Source organism: Anoplophora glabripennis, unplaced genomic scaffold (genome assembly GCF_000390285.2).
Source record: "Anoplophora glabripennis isolate ALB-LARVAE unplaced genomic scaffold, Agla_2.0 scaffold85, whole genome shotgun sequence".
In the NCBI taxonomy this organism is placed as follows: domain Eukaryota; kingdom Metazoa; phylum Arthropoda; class Insecta; order Coleoptera; family Cerambycidae; genus Anoplophora; species Anoplophora glabripennis.
In genome coordinates, this window is record NW_019416361.1 from 543657 (window position 1) to 570996 (window position 27340).

The 27340-nt window shown below is 34.2% G+C and overlaps 2 protein-coding genes across 2 annotated transcripts in view; one reads left to right on the top strand and one right to left on the bottom strand.

Annotated features, from left to right (window-relative positions):
• LOC108917142 (actin-binding LIM protein 3) overlaps window positions 1-10591 on the bottom strand; it is a 111426-nt gene extending 100835 nt beyond the window's left edge. Inside the window, exon 1 of the mRNA XM_018723607.1 lies at window positions 10411-10591. Within this exon, the coding sequence (XP_018579123.1) occupies window positions 10411-10414 (4 nt within the window). The 5' untranslated portion in view covers window positions 10415-10591. The remainder of the gene's footprint in view (window positions 1-10410) is intronic.
• Window positions 10592-11345: 754 nt separating this feature from the next.
• LOC108917146 (vacuolar protein sorting-associated protein 13D) overlaps window positions 11346-27340 on the top strand; it is a 37045-nt gene continuing 21050 nt past the window's right edge. Inside the window, exons 1-12 of the mRNA XM_018723618.2 lie at window positions 11346-11525; window positions 11623-11767; window positions 11843-12033; window positions 12103-12288; window positions 12351-12599; window positions 12652-12822; window positions 12874-13215; window positions 16594-16889; window positions 17062-17361; window positions 17414-17594; window positions 20449-20638; window positions 20690-21712. Of these exons, the coding sequence (XP_018579134.1) occupies window positions 11674-11767; window positions 11843-12033; window positions 12103-12288; window positions 12351-12599; window positions 12652-12822; window positions 12874-13215; window positions 16594-16889; window positions 17062-17361; window positions 17414-17594; window positions 20449-20638; window positions 20690-21712 (3223 nt within the window). The 5' untranslated portion in view covers window positions 11346-11525; window positions 11623-11673. The remainder of the gene's footprint in view (window positions 11526-11622; window positions 11768-11842; window positions 12034-12102; window positions 12289-12350; window positions 12600-12651; window positions 12823-12873; window positions 13216-16593; window positions 16890-17061; window positions 17362-17413; window positions 17595-20448; window positions 20639-20689; window positions 21713-27340) is intronic.

The following is a 27340-nucleotide window of genomic DNA, read 5'->3' on the forward strand; positions in this document are numbered from 1 at the left end:
TCTTTGCTACCTCAAGTAAGTCAACTCATTAACCACAAACGACTCAACTCATTAACCCCAAACGAGTGAACTCATTAACCCCAAGCGAGTCCTCATTAATCCTAAGCGAGTCGACTCATTAACCCCAAGCGAGTGAACTCCGTATTTACTATTTTTCGGTGTTGTTGGCTCTCCTCACTCTTTCGTGCACCATGCAATGCAACTTAAATGTTGTACATATTTTCAAACAAGCATAAAATGAAAATCCCCATTCGAGAAGTAAGAGTTTGTATCCAGCCTGCATTGTGTGCATGTAATCACGCATGCATATAAGTATTATTGCATACCTACGCAAATACCCTAATTGAAAACTTTCTGTCGGTTGTTAGACAACTGAAAACTGACTCAACACTCGATCACAAAACATCTATTTATTATAAAGGACCCATCGACTAACGATTGACGAACGTATATCCAGTGCTTACGTGTTACAGCAAAATGGCGATACCTCTAACTTCTCTATGGACGAAACCATGGTCAGTATAAGGCACGCGTAATCGCGCATGCGCACTGAGCCGAATTCCGGTTTATTCTGGAAATTATTAAGTGAGGCCTCAGTTACAGTAAGTGAGCCCTAATTTGCTACAAATAAGGACTGACTAACCCCAATTGGATCAATTCTAAAAAAGTACATTCACTTACCCGAGCAAAGCAACTCACTTGGGACAGATAGACAGTCGACTAAAATAAAATTTCAACTGAACTATCATATAGCCACAAGACTTTTCTTTGTTGTGGTAGCAAACACGTTTCAGCAAAACGTATTTACTTGTGGCAGCATGAATTTTTTTCTGTGAGAGCAAAAATTTTACCTACTGTAGCTAAAATATCTTAGCAAAGCCCCTCACTTGGTGGATTTCTTTCAGTGAGTAAAAATAAGGTGAAAAAATAAATATTTCAAATAAAAAAAATTATAGCGTGTTTGGGACATAAATAAGTTTTCACCAAATTTCGTGAAAAAAAAAATTGTTTGTAAAAGTTAAAAATAAAAAACCAAAAACTTGGATATTTGAATTTTTCACATAAATTTTGAGGTTATGTGAAAAAAAGTGTGAATACAAAAGTTGTAGATCTTTTTATTACCTACAACTTTGCTATTTAACTTTTTTCCATAAGACTTGTAGTTTTTCCAAAAATCAAGAGAAACCGGTTTTTACCCTTAAAAACTCACCCCCTTCCCCTTCCCGACCTCAGATCGCCCGTACATTATTTTTCCTTTCATTTCTGTTATATTCTCTTTCTTTTCCAGTGGGTTTCATCCTACCATAATTTTTTTTTGGTTTCAAAAATTATCGACCCTGGTCTATGATTATTTGGACGACGTGAATCTTTGGGTGTTTTAATTACATATTTTTCAAATACGTAATTTGATTAAAAGTTAAGTTCCTGTTTTAAGAGATTCATAATTACTAAAATTCGAGCTAAAATTTAAGCACAACACTATCTTCGTACTATAAAATCCATACATTTTATTTTATTTATTTAAAAACTGGGAAACTATTGTCTTAAAATTTAGAAAATGTTTCACAAAAACAGCTGTTTACATTTTTTCCGTAGGACAAGTCTGCCGCGTGTACACGTGGTGTGCATCAGCAGGTTAAGCGCTGTTGTCACGTTGTGATGAAACTCCCCAATATTAATACTCGCTGTATTTTGAAAACTGTTAATCTTACACCCCTGTAATATACAACTTTTTTATTCCTTTATGATTACTCTATCTCATGCTGTAGTAATGGCAGTCAAATTTCTTACACCCTGTATATGGGGTCATTTGGTAAATGATCTCGGAAGAAAAAAGATTAAATGTATTACTAAAAACTGACAAAAATTAAAATATTTTTATTTTTACTTGTAATATTATACATTTATTATACCACGTGTCCCATTTTAATCGATACACGTGAATATCTCGTTAGTGAAGCCTAAAATCAAAAAATGAAGGCTGTTCAATTTATTGGAGAAAAGTGGTTATTGACCTTAACCGTGACCTTCAATGGAAGGTCAAGTTCATAATTTTAAATGGGACCCTCTATTTTTTCCATGGGAATGAATTCGACAGAAAATTTTGTATCGGATGTGACTACAACTTTGACCTTTAACTCCATTTAATATTAAGGTGACCTTGCAACCTGTGCTGAGGGTCAAATTCAAGGTCATCATTTAATTTGTCACTCAAAAATCCTACAAATTTTGTATCCAGTTTTTTTTTCAGAGAGAAATAAGTTTCATCTTCAAATGGTCCATAATCTGCAGACATATAGAAAAATTGTTCAGATCCCATGCCCAGACGTAAAATTTCACGCTCTTTCAATTGCTGCCATAAAAAATATGTTCCATTCAATATTTTGAGAATTGACCTTAAAACTTAAAGTCAAGGTAAAATACAACAGTCGCCAGCATATCAGTTTCTTGACATCTTTTACTTGAAACTTTATTTGATATCCTGAAAAGTTATCGAGTGTCCAAGACCTTTTCAGACACCCTGTACAGTACCACCCGTGATCCAATTCTCTGGTTTTTCATCAAACAAATAAAAGAACGAAAGAACGTCACTTAAAATTTCTCTTGGTAACTTTTTCCCACCGTGAATCGAATATTACGTTGTTTTATTTATTAAAAGAACAGCAATCAATTTCTTTCAAAGCCAATGTAACAGAACCCATTAGCAGTTTTTTTTTACTTTCTCCACGGTATCCCGCAGAGCACCATTCCACAGCGCACGGCAAAACGAAATTGAAAGTATCTACATATATCTGCCTGTCCTGTTCGGTGATTCATGCGCCATTTCCATATTAAGATGGCGCGTTTGTGCCAGGTTGTTAACTCGCGCGCCTTTTATTTACTATACCTACTAGCTAATATTAGCTTATAGATGCCAAATCGGTATAATGTATGTACGAGGATGACATAGCCGATATCGGCTACGACATTGGGTTACATAATGCATTGTGATAACTCATTTCTGAGGCTATCTATTTATCTTGAATACGCCGGAGCGAGCGTAACGAATTGCATTCTGTTTGCTATCCTAAACAGGAGTAGGCGACATTAAATAATATAGACGCGCTGAGTGTACAGGGTGTTTTCCAAAAAAAAAATATAGACACAGACACTTTTTGTCGCATTTATTACGAGCTCAAATGGGATAGCTTCCTTCAACCGCAAAAAAATGTTTGTTTCTTAAAGGTGTATACTTTTTTATACATGAAGGAATGGGATAATATTTTTTAAATTCATATTCAGAAAGTACGCGTCATGTGCACAAAATCAGAATATTTATTTTCAAACAATTTCTCCCTCAAAATAATTCATGAAAACAGAGCGCGAGATAACGCATGGAAGACACGTTGTGACGTCATACCTTCCGTTAACCACCCTGGGCTGGGTCTCATATATGTACGTCATATCGTGTATTTTCTCACGTAATTACTAAACTGAACGAAGAAGGGAATAAACGCCAATATGTAGATTGTTCAGGAGAGGAAAAATATATTTTTTAAGTTAGTATCTTTTGTTATACGCGTGATGCGTATTTTTTACTTTTATCTGAGAAATTTTTAGTATACGATTTGGTTAGGCAGATATAGTTTCATAAAAATAAATGATCCTTTTTGGAACAAACATTTCTTTACCTGTCTCTTTATGTGACAGGTGAAAAAATATCGATAAACAGGAAAATATCTTAAATCCACAAATTACGAAAACAACTTCAACTAGGTATACTACAAATTAGTAACTTGAGACAATATCTAATAGCACATAGAACTAGTCGAGTGGTGTCACGTCACAAATTCACTGCACACGACTGGTACGTTTTAAATATTTTAGGAATTATAAATTATTTATCACGATTAACATTAAAACTACCAACCTGTTTTTTTACCACATGTAAAGTATTTTCGAAAAATGTAAAGACACGTTATAAATTAAATATTACTAAAATAGTGTATTACTTAATTTAAATTGGTATTTTAACATTTTGAAATCCGTAATCTAACGCTAGACGTTAGGAAAATATATATGTGCATAGGGAGATTAAACTTTCAAAGTGTAACAAATATTCGGTCGAGGCCGCTGGGCGCAGGGGAGATCCGATCGGAGTGATTTTGGTCTCGTCTCACGATTACGAGGGTGGCAATAGAGAACCACAACATTTTCATTCAGTCATAATACAAGCGGCATGTGTAAAAAAAATGACTTAATTTGGAGAGTATCTACTATTTCAAAAAATATACAGGGTATTTCAGTCTCCATAACTCCGCCACTGGTTGCTTGCGGGACTTCTACTTCTATGGAAAAATGGTATCTTATAAGAAGATGTGTCATGCCAAATTTGGCTTAAATAACCTTATTCATTTAGAAGTTATTTAAAAAATTCGAATTTTTTTAAAATCTTTATCTCTATATTTCGAAAATGAAGCGTCTATGGAAAAAAATTATACTTGTTTTTTTTTCTTATTTTTTTTATGAGGAATATCTCCTTAAAGTTTGTCGACTTAATCCTGAAACACCCTGTATAATAAAGTCTGTAGTCTGTTCAAAATACATATTTTTTTAATGAGCTAGAAAGGTTCATTATGTGAAAAACTAATAAAAAATATATAATATTATGCAGTTGCTACAATCACAGTAAACCTAAGTACGGTCCTGCAAACGACCTGTGATTTCGTTCCGGAGATAAGTGCCACATCAAGATTGTGCCTGTTATTTTTAATATAATAATCAGGTTTAAGAATACCAAATATGTTCGATGTAATTATCACACAATTCGCAAAACTGTATTTCTAAATATTTTATCAAATGATATAAACTTTTTCTGAGAAATATACAAACTTAAAGAGCTCAACGGGCAGAATTATTGCGAAAAATAAATAAAAACCTTATTAAAAAATATTAGATGGATAATTTGGACTCAAATTTAACGAAATAGAAACATAGAAAGAAATGTTAAAAGACACAGTGCGTTTTTCACTTTTGGTGTACGTAACTTTCTCACGCTACCCTATGCTAGCTCAAAGAAAGCGCCAGAAAATGCAAATATATGTGCAAATAACATAACTTGTTGTTCGCAACATAAGGCCCAATACATAAAGTATTAATTCCACCAAAATCTAATTCATATGAATTTAAATGTTTTATAAGCATTATACTATCTTTCTACAGATTGTTTGATAGCCATTATACTATCTTTATTCAGGATGTTTCGGTTTTTTTTTTAGTATTGATATTTGAAAAAAACATATTTCATAAAATATTTCGGAGTTTGTCGAAATTTTATTTAACGATTTCTCTGATTAAAATTAAATATTTACTAACTTTGATTATAAAGTCAGTGCTTGTAACTCTTTGCTGTGATTCTAAGAAAAAAGATCCTATTTTATTCTAAAAACGGACCATTTTTGACTTATTTTTACTTTCTTAACAGCTACCAAGCATCGGAAATTCCCCCCGGAGTTTTTCCTCGGGACCTTTACCCCGGACTTTTCCCACAGTTTTTCGCCTGACTTTTCCTCGGACATTACCCCGATATTTTCCCCCGGATTTTTTCATAATTTGCAAAATGAGAAAACTCCAAAAATAATTACGTTGTTTTACTTGAAAGAAAAAAAAAAACTATTTTTCTGTCAACTCTGCCTCCATCTAAAGGCAAAACGAATCAATTCTGAATAGAGATAACCAACACTGCGACTTGTGTGATAACCCTACTTAAGCCAAGCCCGTTTCTATATCACCTCTGTTGTTTTATTTTTTTGTAACAGACGAAAAAAACTTCCATTACACTATGACGTACCGGCGTTGTTTGTTCGATAATTACCTGCGTCAACATAAACGGAATTATCGATCTTCAACCCGATTCGAAGCATCTCCATTCGAAAGATGCTATCCTTCGCTGACGGGGGCCTCTCTGAACCGGCTTGCCAGCTCATTACCTCGTTTAATACAATACCATCGCTGTTAGTCACGGAAAAGAAGATTATTTAAATTTCAAATGTAATGTACTCGTAATGACACGGCAACCTAAAAAAGCGCAGTTATAATTATTACGAGCCGGATCCCGTTGCGTCATTCCAGAGGTGTTTTTTGCGTACAAAAAATTGCCATCCGATGTACGTCAACTTGTTCGAGCCATCGCGGATTCTTTTTCTGAATGGCCTAAGTCAACAAACGAGAATTTACTACTACGGATGGTGATGGAAATTTCCAGTGAATTGAAATAAAAATGGTTTTGGGACAGAGTTCACAGAAATATGTTTAGTGAGTGACTATCAAATTATTGTTAATACGTTAATAACAATCTGTATACGTTATTTTTAATCACTAAAATACAAGCCTCCACTATATGAACTCAGTATTCAATGCCCAAATCTATATTGAACAAATCGTTACCTTTTCATTGATGAAGTTATGTTTTTTTATTTTCTCTAAAGTTATTTTACTACAATATTGCTTTATGTTTTGGGATTAGCTGTATCGAAACACCCAAGATTGCATTCGCAGAAAATAGTAACAACCAGGCGACTGTTTCTTAACTACAGACAAGGAAAATGTACTGTTAAAACCTCTCTAACTCTAGGCGTTAACACTTTCGGAAAAATATCTACAAATATTGCCAGATTTCTGAAACTAGAAGTTTCAGCAACACATACCTGTCACTTGTCACTTATTTCGGAGATTAGCAGCTACTTTCTTAGCAAATCGTGGCGCAGACAGTCTTTGAAGCATTTTGGAGGTTGGAAAGCGAAAAGTAGCTGAAGAAAATATCCAATATTCTCTTCAACAGAAAATTGAACGGCAACAAAGCTGGCGCTGCCTCTACTACTGCTCTTTTTACGGTTACTGCTAACGTTACCTCTTCTACTGCTTGTTCTACAGTTACAGTAGCAATTATACAAATAGAACGACGGCTCAAAGCAAATGAGCCCCTCCGTGATTTCATTTTACTAGCGACTTCAAGAATTTTGTCACTACTGAATGAATCTTGAATTTAGTCACTAAAAACAATCTCTAAAGCACCTACAAAACTGCAACTGCCGGACAAAATAATTTTTGATACTCTCCGTCTTCGATAACGAAAACTGAGTTTTTCGAAACTTTAATTGTGAAATGTGTTGCAGTGATTATTGCAGTTATGAAGAATTATAAAGACACACAAAAAAGTGGTTTCTATATTTTGGAGGTTGGAAAAGCGACATAGTAGCTGAAGAAAATGTCAAAGATTCTCTTCCGCAGAAAATCAAAATTGAGAACAAAATTTCGAACGGCAGCAAAGCTGGCGCTGCCTCTACTACTGCTTGTTTCACGGTTAATGGTGACGCTACCTCTTCAACTGCTTGTACTACAGTTACAGTAGCAATTATACAAAGAGAATGACGGCTCAAAGCAAATGAGCGCCTCTGTGTCAGTTTTGGTAGCGGAATCCAGTTTCACAATGCAACTTTCCATTTTAATATAAATACTAATAAAACAGTTAATTGTTTAATGTTGTTTTCTTTATTTAAATTATTTCATTCTACTAGCGACTTCAAAAATATTGTCACTAGTGAATGAAATTTGAATTTAGTCACTAAAAACCAATCTCTAAAGCACCTACAAAACTGTAACTGCCGAACAAAATAAGTTTTAATATTCTCTGCCTTCGATAACGAAAACATAGTTTTCGAAACGTGTAATGTGTGACGGTGATTATTGTAGTTATTAAGAATTATAAAGGCACACAAAAGAGTGGTATGTTCTGATCAGGCCCTTCATTATTATGTTTTTGTACCTGCTGAACACGAATCTAAATTAAATTAATTAACCTAAATAACTTTATTACTAAGACAAATTCGACCTAACTGTCTTTGTTTTGAAGATCAACGAAAAACTGATCTGATTTTTGTTTGTTTTTGTGGTTTTAATCGAACACAGACTTTTAAACTCACAATCAGTCATTGCTAGAACACTTTTTTGTAGGGAATTCAAATATGTAGTAAGATTAGCCGTGACTAGGATGGACATGCAACTTTTGCTTTTTTTATTTTTTTTTGTGCATATTTATTTTCCTCAAAATACGAATTTTACAAAGTGTGCTTTGACGACAACAATGAAATTTTGACAGTTTTGTTTAAGTTTTCATTGACAATGTCAAAATTTAAATAACTAAAAGTGAAATGTTCACATAAGGCAGACCAAGATAAGTCTCAAATTTATTGATCAATTAAATTAAAGTATATCCTGCTTTGTTTTATGTTAAAATTTAATTATCCAAACACTGACATTGCTAATAGAAATTTAAGAGAACTGTCAAAATTTCATTGCAGTGGCAGTAGCGGATGTTTTGTTTTCAGAGCACTCTAGATCATTTGAAAATTTTACGAAAACAAAGTAAACCATATCGTATGACACCAAACTAGAACTACTTAATGATTAATTTATCAATAAACAAAAATCACCAAAACTGGCCAATAAATTAGAACTAGTTCTATTCCTCCAATACCTTGGCTAATTTCTTGCGCCAGGAATCGTTAAATATTCCGATCCTGTATCTGGAGACGCGACGAATTCTAATTATAATTATCATACAGATAACCCCAACACCTCTTGAGAGAATGTCTAAATTTTTTATCGGTGTTTGTAAAAAGAAACACATCGTAACATGTGAAACTGTGTAACCATGAACATAATTAATACATTTAATGGGTGTTATCTGACAACAGACCCTGAGTAAGTTCCATTACGAATGTCCACAGCAAGTGATGTAATGCAGCGAAGTCATTTCTATTTTAGCTGTTATTGTAAATGTTAAAAATTAGCATACACAAATAGGTGGACCCAACAACTGTATAATGATTTACTGGCGTAGGAAATGGCGAGTTATACGCTGGGGTATCGAAAATGAGAGGAAAAAGACCGAAAATATTTCGATCGACGCTGTTTATGCAGGGGGCGTCAATGTTTATTCGTCAATTGGCAGAATAAATAGAACAAAGACCTCTCTGCTCTAATTTTTTAATCTTCCGAAGTCAAACAATGTTCTTCGATACCAGAAATCTAATCTATCTAAAACTGTTTTTCAAAATTTTCATTTTAAAAACAATTTTTTTTGCAATAAACTTTTTCGAGACTTTAAATTAAAAAATTAATTGTGTAAAAACCATTAAAGATTTCTAAATTTCAGGACTTACTGTGTAGTAATTATATTTTAATAAAAAATTTAAAAAAATAAGACCTTATTTATTATCATATTTTTAATTAGGTACTAATAAATAGTTAATTGGTTAATACTTTCTTTATATAAATTATACTTAATTACCTATTTTATTTCACTAGTGACAAAAAAATTTATTCAGTATCGATTGAAATTTCAATTTAGTCGCAAAAAAAACAACCTATGAAACATTTACAAAACTTTTTTTTCATTTTTCAATTCAATACAGAACGATACAAAAAATACCTAGATATTAAAATACATTCCGTTGCATTATCTTAAATTATGACAATACAATGGTCAATGGTCAATGGTAATACCACAAACTTTGTTATCCGATATGTGGGCGTAAATAAAATGACCAACATTGTAAATGCAATTCAGAAGTACCTCCGTAGGTGTCTCTCATTTATAAATAAAAAAAATCATTTGATGTAAGAAAAATACAATCTATTTATTTTTTCCTTTTATTAAAATATATTAGCATTTCAAGCGCAACCAAGGTTTAATATTCAAAATGTATAATGTACAAATGCATTATAGGAAATACAAACCCCCCTTTATACCTATTCATTTTTGTCAGATAAGCGAAATTTATAAGGTACTGTAGACACCTATACATTATGCAGTATTACTAGAAAACAATTAAAATTTTAATTATTTTACTTACTCCCTGCACCTATGTATGTCAAGGTTGGGGTATTTACTTCTACCAACGTTTAAATTATAATAAAATCTCTGGGAAAAGTCAGATTGTCAGGTACTTAAGTAATAAAGGTTATTGATAAAATATATTCCAAACAAAAACAAAAAACCGACCCTTGACACAAATATAAATAATGTACCTATTATAGCAGAAATAAATAATAAATAATAGTACTACAATTATTCAAAGTTTTTAGTAATAGTTAGTTACCAGAAAAAGCTCTATAATTCTTAATTTATTTTGGAACGCCTAGACATGTACGGCTAAAATCAATGACCAAATCGTAAAAGAAAATGTCAAACGCAAAGGAGAATTCAATGAAACACTAGTTGTCCGCGGTTATTTCCACTGTAATTCCATTGAACATGCTAATTTAAGGTCTAATAACTATAACTATTAGTAAATGCGTTCAAGGTAAGTGTAATTTGAATGCAAATAAAATGTTTATCCGACTAATGGAAACCGGCAAAAAACTTACCCATTGTCACTGAAAAGGGTGGTTTTTATCACACAAATTTAGTCAACGTCACTTTAAAACACAATCACTGCATACTATACGTAATAATTTTTACAAAAATATATGGTTTATTACACACAAATTATAAAAAATTGACAGGAGACGTCAACCAAAATGGGCGAGCCCAGATTGAATGACTACTGATGTTACCACGACGCATTTGTGGCAGCACTGTTCAAATAAAACTAAATCAGTGGCGGCACAACAAGGACTCATTAATGAAAAAGATGAGATCTTCATATAAGATTACTACCTTCGTGATTATTAGTGATTAGTTAGTTGATATGTAGTTCTAGATACATTTATAATTATTTAAGCTTTATAACGCATTACTAATTTTCAATTATTAAATACAAATAAAATTTAAGATTTAAAAGATTAGATTTCAATCACACTCGAATGATTTTAATTCTTTAAATAATAAATTGCAAATAAATGTACCTATTAGAAAACGTAATTGCTAAAAATAAAGTTTATAAAGTGTCATAAACTTAAGAAGAAAATAATAATATACTAACAACAATTTTCCACTTATACCAAGGCCCACTATACTATTTTGTTGTTGAACAGCTCAGTTTTAGGTAATATGCTACAAGTTTAAGATATTATTGTGTAATTGTGCTATTTATCTGCAAAAAGGCTACCGTTTTCCGCGGCTGTCTGACACAGGCAGATTTATTACTGTTGCATATTCTTGAGTTTATCTTATAACTAATACATTATGTCTTCTATGGTTTAAAATACATGTACATATATTTAATTACATTGAAATTTTTTAATTTCGCTGCAATATGCAACTGAATAAAATAAAAGGTACTGACCTAGTGCATAATAGTATGCTACTGATGGTAGCAGTGTTACCGGTGAAAAGTCAAGGACATAATTGTCAGCGAGTGATGTCAAAAGTTCTATTTTCAAAATATTATCAATCGAAAAATCTGTAAAAAAACTTTTTTTTATTTAAAACAACTATTGTGTATAGACATAGCGATAACAAAAATTATTTATTGCTGTTTTATAACTCAGTAAATGCAATAAAATTCCATGTACGTTAAGCAAATGCGTCTTGTATTCACGTGAGTAGTTTTCTGCGTGCCCATAATAATAATGATACAATTTTTATTAGTCATTGCCACTTAATAAATTCAATTAAGACGTATTTATCAATTGTAGATTATAGTTTTGTTATGTGTAACTTCCATCAAAGTCTGATTCTCTATCAAAATGTTAGAAGGATTGGTTGCCTGGGTCCTAAATAACTATTTAGGAAAGTACGTGCAATTAAATACAGAGCAGTTGAGCATTGCCCTTTTGTCAGGTAATTTTAATAAAGAAATGTTGAAGTCAATATTTAATGTAACATGTTAGGACACGATGTTATTTTTTATTTTAGGGAAAGTAGAATTAGAAAATTTGCCTTTAAGGAAGGATGCACTTCGTCACTTAGGTTTACCTGTAGTGATAAAAGCTGGTTTTGTCGGCAAAGTTCAACTACAAATACCAGTACGGCAGATTAGGTCAGCGCCATGGGTTATAGCTATAGAGCAGCTTTACTTAGTGGCCAGCCCATTGCCTATTAACGAGGTAAGCAAAATTTAAAAAAATGAGGCGAATATTAATGTACATTTTATTTAAAAAAAAAATGTTAATTAGTGGGATCATGAAGCCGAAGAACTAGCGAGGCATGAATTAAAATTGAGTGCACTAGACACATTAGAAGCAAAATGGCGTTTAGCAAGAGATGTTCAGGACTCAAATTCAACATATTATGCATCAAGTTACTCTTCCTGGTATAGTTATGGTACTGGGCTTGTTTCAGAAATTATAGAAAATTTACAGGTAGGTTGTCACTGTGCACAACATCGCTCGGAAAATTACATTATTAATAACGGCAATTTCAGCTTAAAATTCAAGACGTGCATATCCGCTATGAAGATACTATCAGTATACCTAACCAATCCATTGCTTTCGGTGTTACAATTGAGTCTCTTATAGCCCAAAGTTGCGATTCCAATTGGCTACCGGGTTTCGTTCATACTGGAAAGAGTGAAGAGTCGTTTAAGTTACTTGAACTGCAAAATTTTGGGTTGTATTGGATAACGTTGAAGGAAGATGAACTGTTATCTAACCTAAGCGTTGCAAAATTGGCTGTAAGTATTCCCTAATTCTAAAATTTCTGCATTATTTACAACTTGACTTTAGGAAGCGATGTGTCCAAGTAGGACGAAACGAGACACGAAGAATTACATTGTTCCGTCTGTAAGCGCCCAAGCTCACCTCAAAAGAAACCGAAGTACGCAGCCCCTGAGATCGTCCGATCCAAGAATTGTCTGTGATTTAATCTTAGAAGAAGTTCCATTATCGTTAATCGATGCAAGTATTATATAAATATCTTAAGTAGAGTAATACTGAGTATTATTTTAGTGGCAATACAACCAAATAGTAACTTGTTTCCACGGACTAGACGACATAGCAAGGCTGAGAAGTTACCGGCAGTATAAACCGTCACGATCCGTAAGGGAGGATCCGAGAGCTTGGTGGCTGTATGCTATAAGTTGCTTTTATCCCGGCAGCCAACCGGCCATTTGTAGGCCTAGACCGACTTGGGAGTCGTGTCTTCAAAGGGCCAGAGAAAATGTAAAGTACGTTCAGATATGTATGAAGTTGTTGCTCACGCCGACCATAGCTTTGTCTGCCGAGGAGAAAAAGGCTAAGGAGGAGGTGGACTGGAGCAGAAACTATGAGGAATTGAAAGTTTTAAGGGAGGTAAGATGAAATCGTAATTTTAGGTACACAATAATAAGGCATTTTTTCAATTGAAATTTCTATCATCAATGCTTCATTATTAATTGTACTTATTTTTTTCTTTTTTTTTTTTCTTTCACCATTAATGGAATTGGATGCCTACCATACAGTGTGTTAGAAGTTTTATGCATATTACATGGGCGTTTTTAAAATGTATTCAGTATATTGAGTAATTTTGTCATAACTTGGCAACAGTGGAAGTCGAATCACTTGTCCTAATTCTAACAATAAGACAGTTTTGCCACAACTTGGCAACAGTGCGAATCGAATTAAAAAACAATAAGTTGTTACAAAGTTATGAGCCTTGCCGTAAAACCTTAAAAAAAAAATCCCCCTCCATGGTCGCATCGGGTTATCTGAAAAAAAAAAATCAAATTGCATTAGAATCTACAGGGTGTTCCTAAATAAGTGTCGCAACGGAAAACTGTAAATTCCTCTTGAAAAAAGAAACATTATTTTCCTCTTCCATTTTTCTCTCCGGGCTTTCGTTTTCGAGATACACGGTGTCAAAACTTTAATTTTTTTTTTTAGTTTTTCGCCAATATCTTAGGAATCGTTTGAACTACAGGACTGAGCTTATGTACACACTTTACCACTATTAATAGCTACTTTTGCGCACCCTTCTCGAATTCATTGGACGTGCCAGTGGTGGAGATTTTAAGGTATCGTAAGGGTTTTTTCCCCCCTAAATTTTACGCCACTGGAAAAATTGACTTTTGGCAGCAAATTCTAAAGCGCCAATGAATTTTACACAATAAGAGTTCTCTTGGTTCATTGCTCTAAAGTCAACCGTTTTCAAGAAAAATGACTATGAACAAACGCAAACATTTTACTAACGTTTCGAAAATCTTTTGTAATTCAAAAAATAGGTAGTAATAATTAACAATTTTAACGAAATTTAACAACAGATAGGATTTTAACTTTTTTTTATCAATTTGGCGAGTAAAATTTACAGAAACTGTTCAAAATTACGTCCGTGGCTTGAATGCACGCATTACATCTTCTAATCATGTTTCATTCTGCCGCTGCGGCTTCATCTCTATCGGTCAACTTTTTGATAGTATTGACATAGAACGTTAGCAAAATGTTTGCTTTTGTTCATAAAAAGTCATTTTTCTTGAAAACGGTTGACTTTAGAGCAATTAACCAAGAGAACTCTTATTGTGTAAAATTCATTGGCGCTTTAGAATTTGCTGTCAAAAGTAAATTTTTCCAGTGGCGTAAAATTTAGGGGGGGGGGGGGAAACCCTTACGATACCTTAAAATCTCCACCACTGGCACGTCCAAAGAATTGGAGAAGGTTGTGAAAAAGTAGCCTATTAATAGTGGTAATGTGTGTACAAAAGCTCAGTCCTGTAGTTCAAACGATTCCTAAGATATTGGCGAAAAACTAAAAAAAAATTAAAGTTTTGACACTGTGTATCTCGAAAACGAAAGCCCGGAGAGAAAAATGGAAGAGGAAAAAAATGTTGCTTTTTTCAAGAGGAATTTACAGTTTTCCGTTGCGACACTTATTTAGGAACACCCTGTATATGAATGTAGTTATCGTTGTACATATCTTTTTTTTTTATTTTTATTTTTTTACAGAATGGCGATTAATTGAAAATTTGTTTCACTTTTTTGCCCCTTTTTTGCATTTAAGCAGTCTTAAAAAATAGTAATAATCAAAATTTTCAAAATCGGCTACGCTTAACTTTAGCTATTACAAAGACGAATAAAACAAAAAAAAATTGAATATCGGTTAATAACACAGCCACACAAAAAAGAAAAGTTGTCTGTACTTTTCATGCGACGTATGTTATCTGTAGTATTTTTGCCTCGTGATCACAAATCCGGTGTCAGAATTGAGCTATCACATCACAGGAATTTTCTAACCTCAAAAAACAGGTAAAAAATGGCAAAAATTCATGAAAAAGTGCTAGGAAAAATACAAAAATTTTTTTTTTAATTATAATCAAATGTTCATTTATATAGTTAAGACCTCGCTCAACATGAATCCGCGGTCAGTTTTTTGAGGTTAGGAAATTCCTGTGATGTGATAGCTCAATTCTGACACTGGATTCGTCGTGATCAGGAGGCAAAAATACTACAGATAACATATGTCGCATGAAAAGTACAGACAACTTTTCTTTTTTTTGCGGGGCTGTGTAATTAATCGAGTTATCGAAGTTGAGTTTAAAAAAAGTTGTTTTGAGAAAAACGTGTTCGGACCATTTTTCTTACTACAAAATCATGTATCTACTAACATATTTATACTTACATCAAACTGGGCAATATGATGGTTCTTTCTCTAGATCTCCAGTAGTATTGCCCTTTTGCGCATGGTTCTTCATCTGTCTCTAGCGCACCGATGATTTATGGCGTCTATACCTGCCTCACTAAAATGACTGTAACTCAGTCAATTTTTGGAATTTTGACTTAAAATTTTATACACAGCATTTTATACACATATTTTGGAAGTTATAAACTTTAAATTGAAGCAAAACAAATTTTTTTGAACTATTGCAGTGACTATCTCCTTTAAAGACACCATTTCTAGTATTGACTGCCTCATCTGTAGCCAAAATTCTTATAATCAAATTGGGGTTGAGACTACTTGGTGAAATCCCATCTTCAAAATATTACCGAGGGGCGAAATCTACAACTGACAATTCTTGAATTTGCTGTAGATGATACGGATATACGAATTGGCTTTGAAATGTTCTGTAAACAGTCCACTTCTTGAATGATATTTCGAGTGCTTTTTTGTAGATTTGGGCAATGATTTTCAGGTCGAGGGATGACATTACCAGTATCAAGAAGATATTTTAACAAATGTTCTTCTTTTATTAGGCAGGGGATAAATACTTTGTGCTCTAGCAGAATTGCATAGAGGATAACCTGGAGAAAACTATTAAAATAGTGATAGTAAAACTATGTTACACAATGTCAAACACCAAGACCAAGTAATTGTTTTACTAGCAGCGTACTACTGTCATTCTATCGGGCCGTTGTCATATTGCATGATTGAATTGAATTTTACTGACTAACAAAACTAGTTAATTTATTAAAACTAAGCACAAACAAATTAAAAGAAGTGGTAAATATTGCATTTTTAGTGGTATTCTGTGCACAGAATTATGTCGAGTTTCCCTAATTAACCTAACTTTTATATATCAAGAGTTGTTAAACAAGAGCCACATCCTACAAGATTTTGTTTGTTTATTTTGATTAATATTGTTGCCTATGAAAATTATAGTAATTTAACTGCTAACACGCTGTATAATGAGGTTTTATATTATAGATATATGCAGTAATGGTTACAAGTAAGCATTTTCTCTAATTAATACTTTTCTGCAGCTCGCGATGAGTTCCGTCAAGTTGCCACAGGTAAGTTCGAATAATGGGAAATCGAAAGGTCGCAGCATGTTAGTATCTTGGTTTCCTACATGGATGGGATGGTATTCTTCCGGTGGGTCTGAGAGCACATCGTCTTCATCGCTTGAGACCACCCAACTGGAAGGAGAAATATTGCAGGTGTTGGCGGATTCCGCCGAAAATAACACTATTTTGAAGAGGGACGCTGTATTCGGTCATTTCAACTTTTGTCTCAAGAAAGGCACCTTAAATTTGTGTACTGTTGAGGACAAGGAGAGGTGAGTTCTGTAATCATAGAGGTTTTTTCTTATGTTGAACACCTAAATTTAAATTTTAAATCCCAAAATACATTCCATATTTTTTTTGGAACTAATTATGATTTTTTTTCATAAAGTGAATGTAGATAGGTTTAATGTCCTATAATGTAGTTTTTTTCTTTTCGTTTTGCAGCTCCGCAATGTTGGAATTGGAGTTTAAAAACTTGTCCCTTAATATCCTGAGCAAACCGCGCACAAGTTCGCACTTGGTGGAATTATCGTTGCATTCGTTATTCTTAAAAGATAAGATCACACCGAATACCATGTTTCCGATTCTGGTGGGACCCCCCGGCCAAGACCGGATCAGTGTGCCGAGGGGCAGGGGTCCCAGCCCGAGAGTCAGTCTCAGTACGAGTAAATTTGACGAAGGTGCAGAAAATTTGTTTTATTTAGCTTACGAAAAGAAACCGCCAAACTCAGGCTGTGATTATAGGTAAAATTTACGATCTAATATCCCACCGGGTTTTACAGTTGTTTGTTTTTAGACTGAGCGTTAAAACGAAATGTTTAGATGTAGTTTATCAACCGAACGCGGTGAAGTGGCTTACGGAATTTGTTTGCTTGCCTCACCAGCGCGATATTACACAGTATCAGATAGAGGCCATGAAGTCTAGGACAAAACGAGAACTGATGAAAAATTGGGAGCAAATACTGGAGGGCAGAGTGGTAAGGACATTAATTCTTTTATTAATGTTAATTATAACAAAGATTTTATACCTGTTTGTTGTAAAAGTACAACAAAAAGGAAATATTCCTTTGTGGAAGTCAGAAACTTGTAATTGCATATTTTTACTAAAATCATTAGAAATTATCATTTTGAGTAACACATTTAGCCAATTCATTCTCATTGTGCCAATAAATAGAGGTTTTGTTTGTGACAAAAATACTAGTAGTAAACGGACTGTGCCATCATATAAAAGTGTGATTCACAACTTATCAAAAAAAATTGGGAATAGATGCGGCATGAGAAATGGAGTCAAACATTTTTGTAAATTCCTTATAGTTTCCGAGAAAAAAATTATTGAAGTTACATACATAGCTGGACAACTATAGTCTCTAACGTCATTCGCAATACGTGTGGAGAGCCACGTGGCCTCAGCGATTGCGAATACTGAAATCTGATTTTACAATCATCGTTGCGATACTGTTTACAATAGTTTTTTAGTAATTAATGTCAAAAATGGCTTGCGTGTACAGCAAGACAACGTTTGTATTATGGTGAGGCACTTGTGTTATGGTGAAGGAAGATAACATTTGTGTTTACATGTCGGTGGGTAAAATTTTGAGCAGTTGTAAAAAAAACATCAAACCATCAAGGTTTTAGGTACCGAAAACTACGAAAATACTAACTTTTTTATATACAACTCCACATATAAATATTCTTATAACATTTACTTGCTTAGTCCTACATATAAAATTGCCTACTTTTATTTATAAGTACGTGAAAATAATTCTTAAAATGTGGGGTTAGGATAACAGCAAACGCATGTTTTACAAACGCTTTATTTAGTTATTATTTTATTTGAGTAAATTTAAATGGCAACAATGAATAATCAGAACATCAAGGATTTTATTTTTGTGCTTACTTTTGTTCTACACGTTTTACTTTTCAAGATTTCAGTACCTAAATATGCCAGAAATTTCACCATTTCTCGGCCAGGGATATGGCCATCTTAACCAACTCTGAATCATCCCGACTGCTTCATTGTCAACTATAAATTTCTATATTTGCAAATGTTCTTTGAAGGGTTCAAACAAATGACAGTCTGATGATTCTGTATGGTGGCTGCTGGCTAAAACACCTCCAAAAGTTAAAAGGGACGACGCTAACGTCAAAAGCGTACTTCAGTTGAGTGGAATACAGACAATTTTGTTCTAGAACAAAAATAGTTATTTTTGTATCTAGATCACAAAATGGTACTTTTGCATTCAAAAATATAAATAGAAAATTTGGAATTATTCAATTTTCGTGGCTGAAAACATACATAGGCATTGTCGAAACCAAGAGAGTTGCACGAACAAACTGTGGACAGGATATAGCTAATAGAATGCGAAACATCGCCTTAATGTTACAAATGCTGTCACCGCCGTTCTTGGTGGTGAAAATTCGAAATAATTGAAATTATTCAATTTTCGTGGCTGAAAACATACATAAGCATTGTCGAAACCAAGAGAGTTGCTTACATGTAGTGCAAAATAAATTAACAGTAACGGCAAAAGCAGTTGAATCTATGATATAAAATAGGTACTATAAAATTCCATTTATTTCTTTCCTTGCGAAAGTTTTTGTTGGTTTTTACCACACTTTGCCGCCATGCCAGTTGTTGCATTGTGTGAGAAATTTTTTTTTTTTGTATAAGTTCTGAATCACCCTGTATATGCTTATACAGGGTGTCTCATAATTGGGGTCCAATAATTTACCACTTGATTCTATTGCCAAAAATACAAATATTTTTTCATATTTGGTTGAGAAATGCCTACACCCCTCTAAATGGGGCCTCAAAAAAATTTTTTTTTTTTATATTTCTGAAATGGGTTGAAGGAAAATTATGAATTTTAACGCCATGAACGTTCATTAAAAGTCGAAATAGATCATAAAATTTGTCAAAAATTTTAGTCAGGGGTGTCTCAATTGGGGGGGGGGTCGTTTAAAGTTTTGCCTAATTTTTTTTGCTTGTCGAAATTTTCAAATTCAGATGCCAACATATGATAGACCCTCATTTCCGCTACAAAAAAGGTACTTTATTTCTTTCAATAAAATACAAAAAAAAAATTGTTGAATAGCTACATGTACCAATATGAATTTTGATATGTTTGGCAATTGCAATTGCCAAAACTAATGGCCTGACAGCGCATGCTTTGTTCACACTGTCTGTCTGTATGTCGGAGGGTGGTGGAATTGCTTTTCCACCGCGACACTTAGGCCTTATTAGGCCCCTTGTACACCCTTCTTCATTACTCGAGTACTTTCATCAAACCATCCTATCACCCATCCAAGTTCCAGCCTGCGTCCGGGATGCTTAACTCGGCAGATCGAAATCCACCGGCCAAGACACACCCAGCCAGGCGGTCCTCTTGTGCTCACTTAAAGTACATATAATTGACTACTTTTGTGCACAAGGTCAGCTCTACAACTTAAAAAATGGTGGAGTAATGAATTTATGCAAAATTTTCCTATTTTTCCAAATTTTCTTTGTTTCTAATTATCGACCTTTCATTTTATTCGTATTTCAATTCTCTACAAATTGTCTCTTTATATCAATTAAATCGCTTCGTTAGTTTAGGTTTTATAAGCAAGAAACTAAAAAAATGTGTTTTTTGCATATAAATGTTAATAAAAAATTAATGGAGTATTAATTGGAGTAGGAAACATATCAGCATATACATATCTACAGACTGTCTTTTATAAGATGACCCAGTCTGTTTGCTACTGGTATTTTTGTCAAAACCACTGATTTAATGCTCTATTGATTGGCCTACATATTTATTTTCACTGTTACCAATATTTTACTTCCGTCAGGTCACTAGAACGTCATGGGAACTAGAATTAGATATATCAGCACCGCAAATTATATTCGTAGAACAATTTACCGATCACAATTCTTCGATGGCTGTGATAGATTTCGGTAGGCTGCAACTAAGAAACAACATCGGAAAAGTAGACCCACCGGCTAAACCCGAATTCATAACCAAAGAAAGCGAGGAAGACGGTAAGCATAAATCATCGATTTGTTACGTCATTCTACTAAATCGTTTTGTAGAAATGTTTGTAACTCCGTGTTCGACGCCACCGGCGAGCGAGGCTAGCGACTCGGGCGAACAAACGCTGGAACTGGTGTCACAATTAGACGAGTATCCGGACCTGCCCCTGAACGAGTCCAACTTTCACCAGAAGCTCTATGACTGCTACTTTTTAGAGCTCACTGACATGCAGATATTGATAGGCAAAGCCAAAGACAATTGGAGGTACGCCCTGAATAAAGGCTCTTCGAACCTGCACGTCCTGGATAGGTTCAATATTTCCGTACAAATTGAAAGGCGAGTCCTACACACTTCCGATCCGCTTTATCCGAGTCTAACGATGAACGCCAACCTCCCTAGGCTCTCCGTACACCTAAACGAACAGAAAATAATTTCCGCTAGGAATTTAACACGGCTAATAATTTCCACCGGGTTGCCGTCACCGTTCAAAACAACTTCGAATGCCGAAGGCACTATCCCCGAAAGTACTCACGAGGAACAATCTGAATGTACCGAAACTAGCGTAGAATTATCCAGGCTGTTAATGGTGCAGTTCTCCATTGATCAGATGTCGCTGGAGGTCCAAAGCCGAGGACGATGCATAGCGGAACTACAAGTGTCCGGCGTGAAAGTGGCTTTCACCAGACGTGCAGTCGATCTCGGTATAACCCTAACGGTACACAGTTTACTACTCGTGGATGCTTTGCAAACGTTCGGTTCGGACTTTGAATTGCTAGTAGCCAGTCACAAGCACGTTGGCATGGATTCCATGTCCGGTAGTTTACGGGACAGCGAACCCACTTCTCCCACGTCTCCGGCTAGTCCGGATCCGAACATTTCGAGAGCTAGTGCCACTTCCCCGGTGGCTTTGACCCAGGCGCTCACTAATTTATCGACGTCTCCGCCGTTTAAATGGCCGGGAATAATACGGACCGGTCCACTTATGGACGCTGAAGCTCTGATTACCGTTGAAGTGGTATTGATTACTGGTCAAGAGCCCATGCAGATCGCCAATATACAGTTCAATAATTTAGACATAATCGGTGAGTTTATTACATTTCATTTTATCGTAGTTGCTAAATCTTTTGTTCCTTTGCTCCAGTACTAAAACAATACAGTTTAATAAATCAAACAGGTTTTACTACTGCATGAAAATTGTAATGTGCCATTTATTTTGCATAATGTTCCGATAATATATTCAGTGTACGCACTTGTGTTAGGTTTTAATTTCTTTCTTTACACACACAAAACAACGTTTTACTTTTTGGCTCGCTTTATTTCGCTCACACCCTTATAACATCATAAAACAACCTAACCTCATATTCTTCTTCTTCTTCCTGTATATATTTTTTTACCTAATATCTACAAACAAAATAAATAATTGCCTACACTCGGACAATCTACATTAATCTTGTTCCTACAAGATATTTTGCGTTTCTTCTTCGTCTTCTGTACTCTCTTCATCTTCTGGATTTCTCCAAATCTTCAATTGAGATACATGAGCTGTGGTACTGAACCGTTTACCTTCTATTAAATTTGCAATGACATATGTATCCGAGGGCAATACCCTTGTAATCACTAATGGACCTCGGTAACGTCTTTGCAGCTTCGTTGACTCACCGGTTACGTATGGATTTGCTTTCATATATACAATGTCACCAACATTGTATTTTAATCCTTCGTATCTATGTTTGTCATACCTATCTTTCATCTTCTTTTGTTCCACTTCTATTTGTGTACGTACTTCATTTCTTAATTCCTCGGGTAATTTATACGTCTCCATTTCATGTGTTAATAGCCCACTTTGTCCGTCTTCGAATCTCGGAGTGTAACCATACAATAACTCAAATGGGGTTTTATGGGTGGTTTTATTTAAACTAGTATTGATGTCTCTTTCTAATTTCTTTAAGATCTTATCCCAATCTCGTCCATCATAAGTTTCCACTGTTGATTGAATCATTGGTAAAAGCGTTCTATTCAGCCGTTCCACCATCCCATTGGCTTGCGAATGTCTGCTAGAGTTTAATACATGAATTATTCCATATTGGGTACAAAAGTCTTTAAATTTCTGAGAAGTATAACACGATCCGCGATCACTTATTATCTTTAGAGGTGCACCGAACCTGTTAATGAACATTTTCAGTTTATTTATAGCGGTTTCAGATTTAGTGTTCTTTACAGCATCCAACTGTATGAATTTGGTAAAATTGTCTATTACTAACAGTACATATTTATTCTTGAGTATAGATGTCACAAAAGGTCCCAAATGGTCTATACGTATTATTTCGAAGGGTCTCTTACCAGGAGGAATTGGATTCAAGAAACCAGGTTGTTTACCTGTACGATTCTTTGACATTATGCACTCAATGCAGTAACGAATATGTCTGTCCACATAGTTTCTCATATCAGGGAAATAATAGTATTTCTTGATTTTATCTATAAAACGTTCTACACCAAAATGCCCTGACAAATCATGATATTTTATGACTAACGATTTTCTCATGCGTTTTGGCACCACATATAAATGTTCTACTTTGTTATCCCGTTTCCCAAACTCACATTTTGATAACTTGATTGTTAGTTTGGCATCTCTTATTCTCATCAATACTTGTCTTAAACGTGACATTAATTCAGTCCAATTTCTAGCTGGTATAAGAATGTCATCGAGGAAAAATATAACCGTTTTACCCTGTAAGGGGCCTAACACTTGGTGTATCAGTTTAGAAAAGTAAAAAGGGGCATTCATAAGGCCAAACATGGCTCTGGTGAACTCTCCTGTCTCATCTGGAGTGGATAAATGCGGTCTTCTGTCGGCTACGTTCCTCCAAGGGCATCTGAAGATAACCGTGGGCCAAATCTAGTGTTATGAAGATACTACTTCCATATAATAATTCCATATATTTGTCAAGATTAGGTAAAGGAAAATTGATTCGCTCCGTTTGAGCATTTAGTCTGCGATAGTCCACGACTAGTCTAGCTTTACCAGTCTTTTTTGTAACTAACAAAACTGGACTTGCATAAGCCGATGTAGTTTCTTGTACCAACCCAGCACTCTTCATCTCGGTAACAATTTCTTTGATTTTGGTTCGGTCCTCTTGATTTGCACGATATGGTCTGCAATACACAGGTACACTTCCAGGTTTCTCTTGTATGTTCATTCCTATCACATCAGTCTTTCCCAATTCATATATATTTTTTGCGATACAATCACGAAATTCATTCAAAGTCTCCAGTAACTCTATCCTTTGCTCCTTGTTTACTTCTTTATCGAAACTTATTTCTTCTTCCATCACCATCTCCTTTTCTTTGCTTTCTATAACTGGTAATTCTTTCACGGAAAATATTTTCTCTGATAATTTATCTCCTATTTTTAAGATCTTGTCATCTTCTTCAAGATTCATAATTGGCAACATAAATCCTTTCTCATACATGTTAACGTCGATGAAGTTCATCCTTCTAGATGGCAGAGACTCATATTTACTGACTTCCGGTTTTTCATATCTCTTGTTTGTCATAAATAAGGGTAAGGTTTCATCACAATTTGCTTGAAAATGCAATTCGTCATTTAGTTTGTAATATACTACATGAGGCAATTCGGTATATGTTCTTCCGATAATAACATCTGTGGGTTGAACTTCGTCTGGCACAATTCTCAATGATACATTCTCTCCTTTTACACCATCAACACTAATTGTGGTTATTATTCTTCCATATGACTTTACAACATTTGTACCATCTCCAAACCCTTTTAGTTCACACATCTGTCTCTCTATTGGAAAATTCCCCATTATAACTGCTGTAGATTTGATTGTACAATCTGAACTGCCTGGATCAATCATAGCTGTGTAACTCTGATCATTTAGTAAGATATTCTTTATATATTTTGCAGAATTGTTTGGTTGTACATCAGTCTTTACTAATTTCACTTCTGCATTTTCCACTTTCATAGGTTTTTCACAATACTTAGAAGTATGTCCAACCTCTCCACATCTGTAACATTTTATTTCCTTCTTCGGTTGACTACAAAATTTTGCAATGTGTCCTAATGTCTCACAATTATAACATTTTGGTTGCGCTTGATCATTTTTTAATAAGGGTTTTCTCTCTTTATCGTCCCTTCTCTCTTGCTTTACTTTTTTGTCCTTTCCATCCATAATTCTTTCTCTTCTGGTATTGTCAATTCTTTCATACTTAACTATGTCTTGATAAAGTTCGTCCTCATCCATATGCGTTCTACTTATTATAAATGCACTTAACTCTTTGAACCATAACCCTATGGCTATTTGCTCTTTTATCTCAGAAAATTCCAATTCTAGTTCTTAGCAAAGGCTCAGCTTCTCATAAAAGTATAGACTAACACTTTCTCTTGGTTTCTGTATTCTGTGTTGCATACTGCTCCACAATTCCGTCTTATTCTTGGCAAATATAAATGTTTTCTTAAATGCGAACTTGAACGAGTCCCAGTCATTAACGTCTTTAGCATATAACCAGAATTTTGCAGCTCCCTTCAAACTATTTTTTGCTGTTTCAAATGCAAATGGTGCTGGCCAGGAATGTAGAACCGCTGCACTCTCTATCTGTTTCAACCACTTCTTTGCTGACACTGGACTGTCTTCACCATCAAATATGTCAATAGTTTTTGACAAATCTGGCATTATATTAAAATTTTTCGTGGTATTTTCTTCATCTGTGGCACTAGCTACAGGTTGTTGTTCAGGTACTATATTTCGTTGTTGACTCAATTGCAACATGTTTAACATGGCGGCATTTTGTTGCAACAATCACTGTACTGTAACCATTAATTGATCTATTTGTGTTTGACTTTTTACTTGCGAATCATTACTGCATTCTGCGGGATTATTTCGATTTGGTACATTGCCGGCATTTGACTGATGTCTCAGATTTTGTTGAAATTGTTCGAATTCGTCATGGTCATCCATCTTGTTTTTCTAATCACACTACTTCTACGCTTCAAAAGTACTTTCTTCTCTTCGTTCTTTCAGGCTTACCGACGTAATTTGCGTATTTTGAACTCCCATAAACCCCACACCTGACTTGTTAGGTTTTATTTTCTTTCTTTACACACACAAAACAACGTTTTACTTTTTGGCTCGCTTTATTTCGCTCACACCCTTATAACATCATAAAACAACCTAACCTCATATTCTTCTTCTTCTTCCTGTATATATTTTTTGACCTAATATATACAAACAAAATAAATAATTGCCTACACTTGTACAATATTTTATGATTATAAGTGCCTATTTCTATCTTACGATCTACAAAATGACAGGCAGACTGCATGGTTTGATTTCTTGAAATCCCTCCGTGTAGCAGTTTCCAGCTGATGTGTCAGTGCTTGTCATAAGCTTACAAGTGAGAAAGAGGTGTTGATATTTACACAAAAAAAATTAGATTAGTATTCTGGAGAATGCATACTACCCTTAGGGCCGGTACTTTCAGTCTAGATTAGATAAATATAAACCTCGGTTAAACTTTAACCCTTCGTTTCGGTTACTTTCAAACACTGTCAACCATTAACCAGGAGTTAAAGTGGGCGTGTCCGTAGTTAAATTTAATCGGAGCATCTATCCGCGATTACCGCCTGATTAACGTGGTTTTGATACTTTTGACATAACTGACGTTTTTAAAAATAATGGATTTGAATGAATTGGAGGAGCTATTCGATGATAACGATGAAGAAATGATAAACTACGTGAATAATTTGCGTACATATGAAGTAAAAACACGCATAAACCATTTTGAAAAGTGTACAGAAGAACAATTTTTTAATAGATTTCGGTTTATCAAAAACACTGTCAGGACAATCTTGCTTCCACTACCTTAAGTTATTTATATTTGCTATTTTTCTTGTTAATTAAACCATTAGATGTATAATAAATATGTGTTTCTGTTTTTGTTTTATAAGTATTACTTTGTGGTTATCCAATCACTGTTATACATTTATTGTCTATGAAATAAGACGTCAATTTGAAAAATTTATTTACCAAAAGTTAAATATGAATCTTATACCAGATTCGGTTTTAAAACGGCTAATAATAACATGATATAACCCTTAACATTACTATATTATAATTTACTTATCACAAAAGTAACACGTGATTTGTGTATAATTTATTATTAATGAGAATTAAGATAGCCCCAAACTTTGTTTAAGTTTCATATTCAGTTCGGATTTCAATATTTCTATTTTTATTTTTTGTTCTTCTTGCAATCTGAATAGGGTCCTTAAGTAAAGTTTGTTCTCCTTTTTTTCTTGTTATCCATTTTATAGCTCAACACACACCGCAAAAGTAATTAAAAAATCGTAGATTTGACAAGGAATGTATGACATATGACATGCATCATAACATAAAATTTAAAATTTGTGTACGACGTACGTCTTTCCTACTATCCTAATTCAAACCCAGTTTACCTAACCTAGTGTTTGAAAAAACCGTAAAGTACCCAATATCCTTTAAACTTCAGTTAGTTTACTAGGATTAATTTATAGATCGATTAGTTAACGGTGTATTTAATCTAGACTGAAAGTACCGGCCCTTAAAGTTGAACACTGTATATTCAACAATTTTTGGAACTATAATTTTTAAAACTCTCTAAAATGATACATTTCTCTCATTTCGAGAAAAAGACACTGTACTATTTTGGTA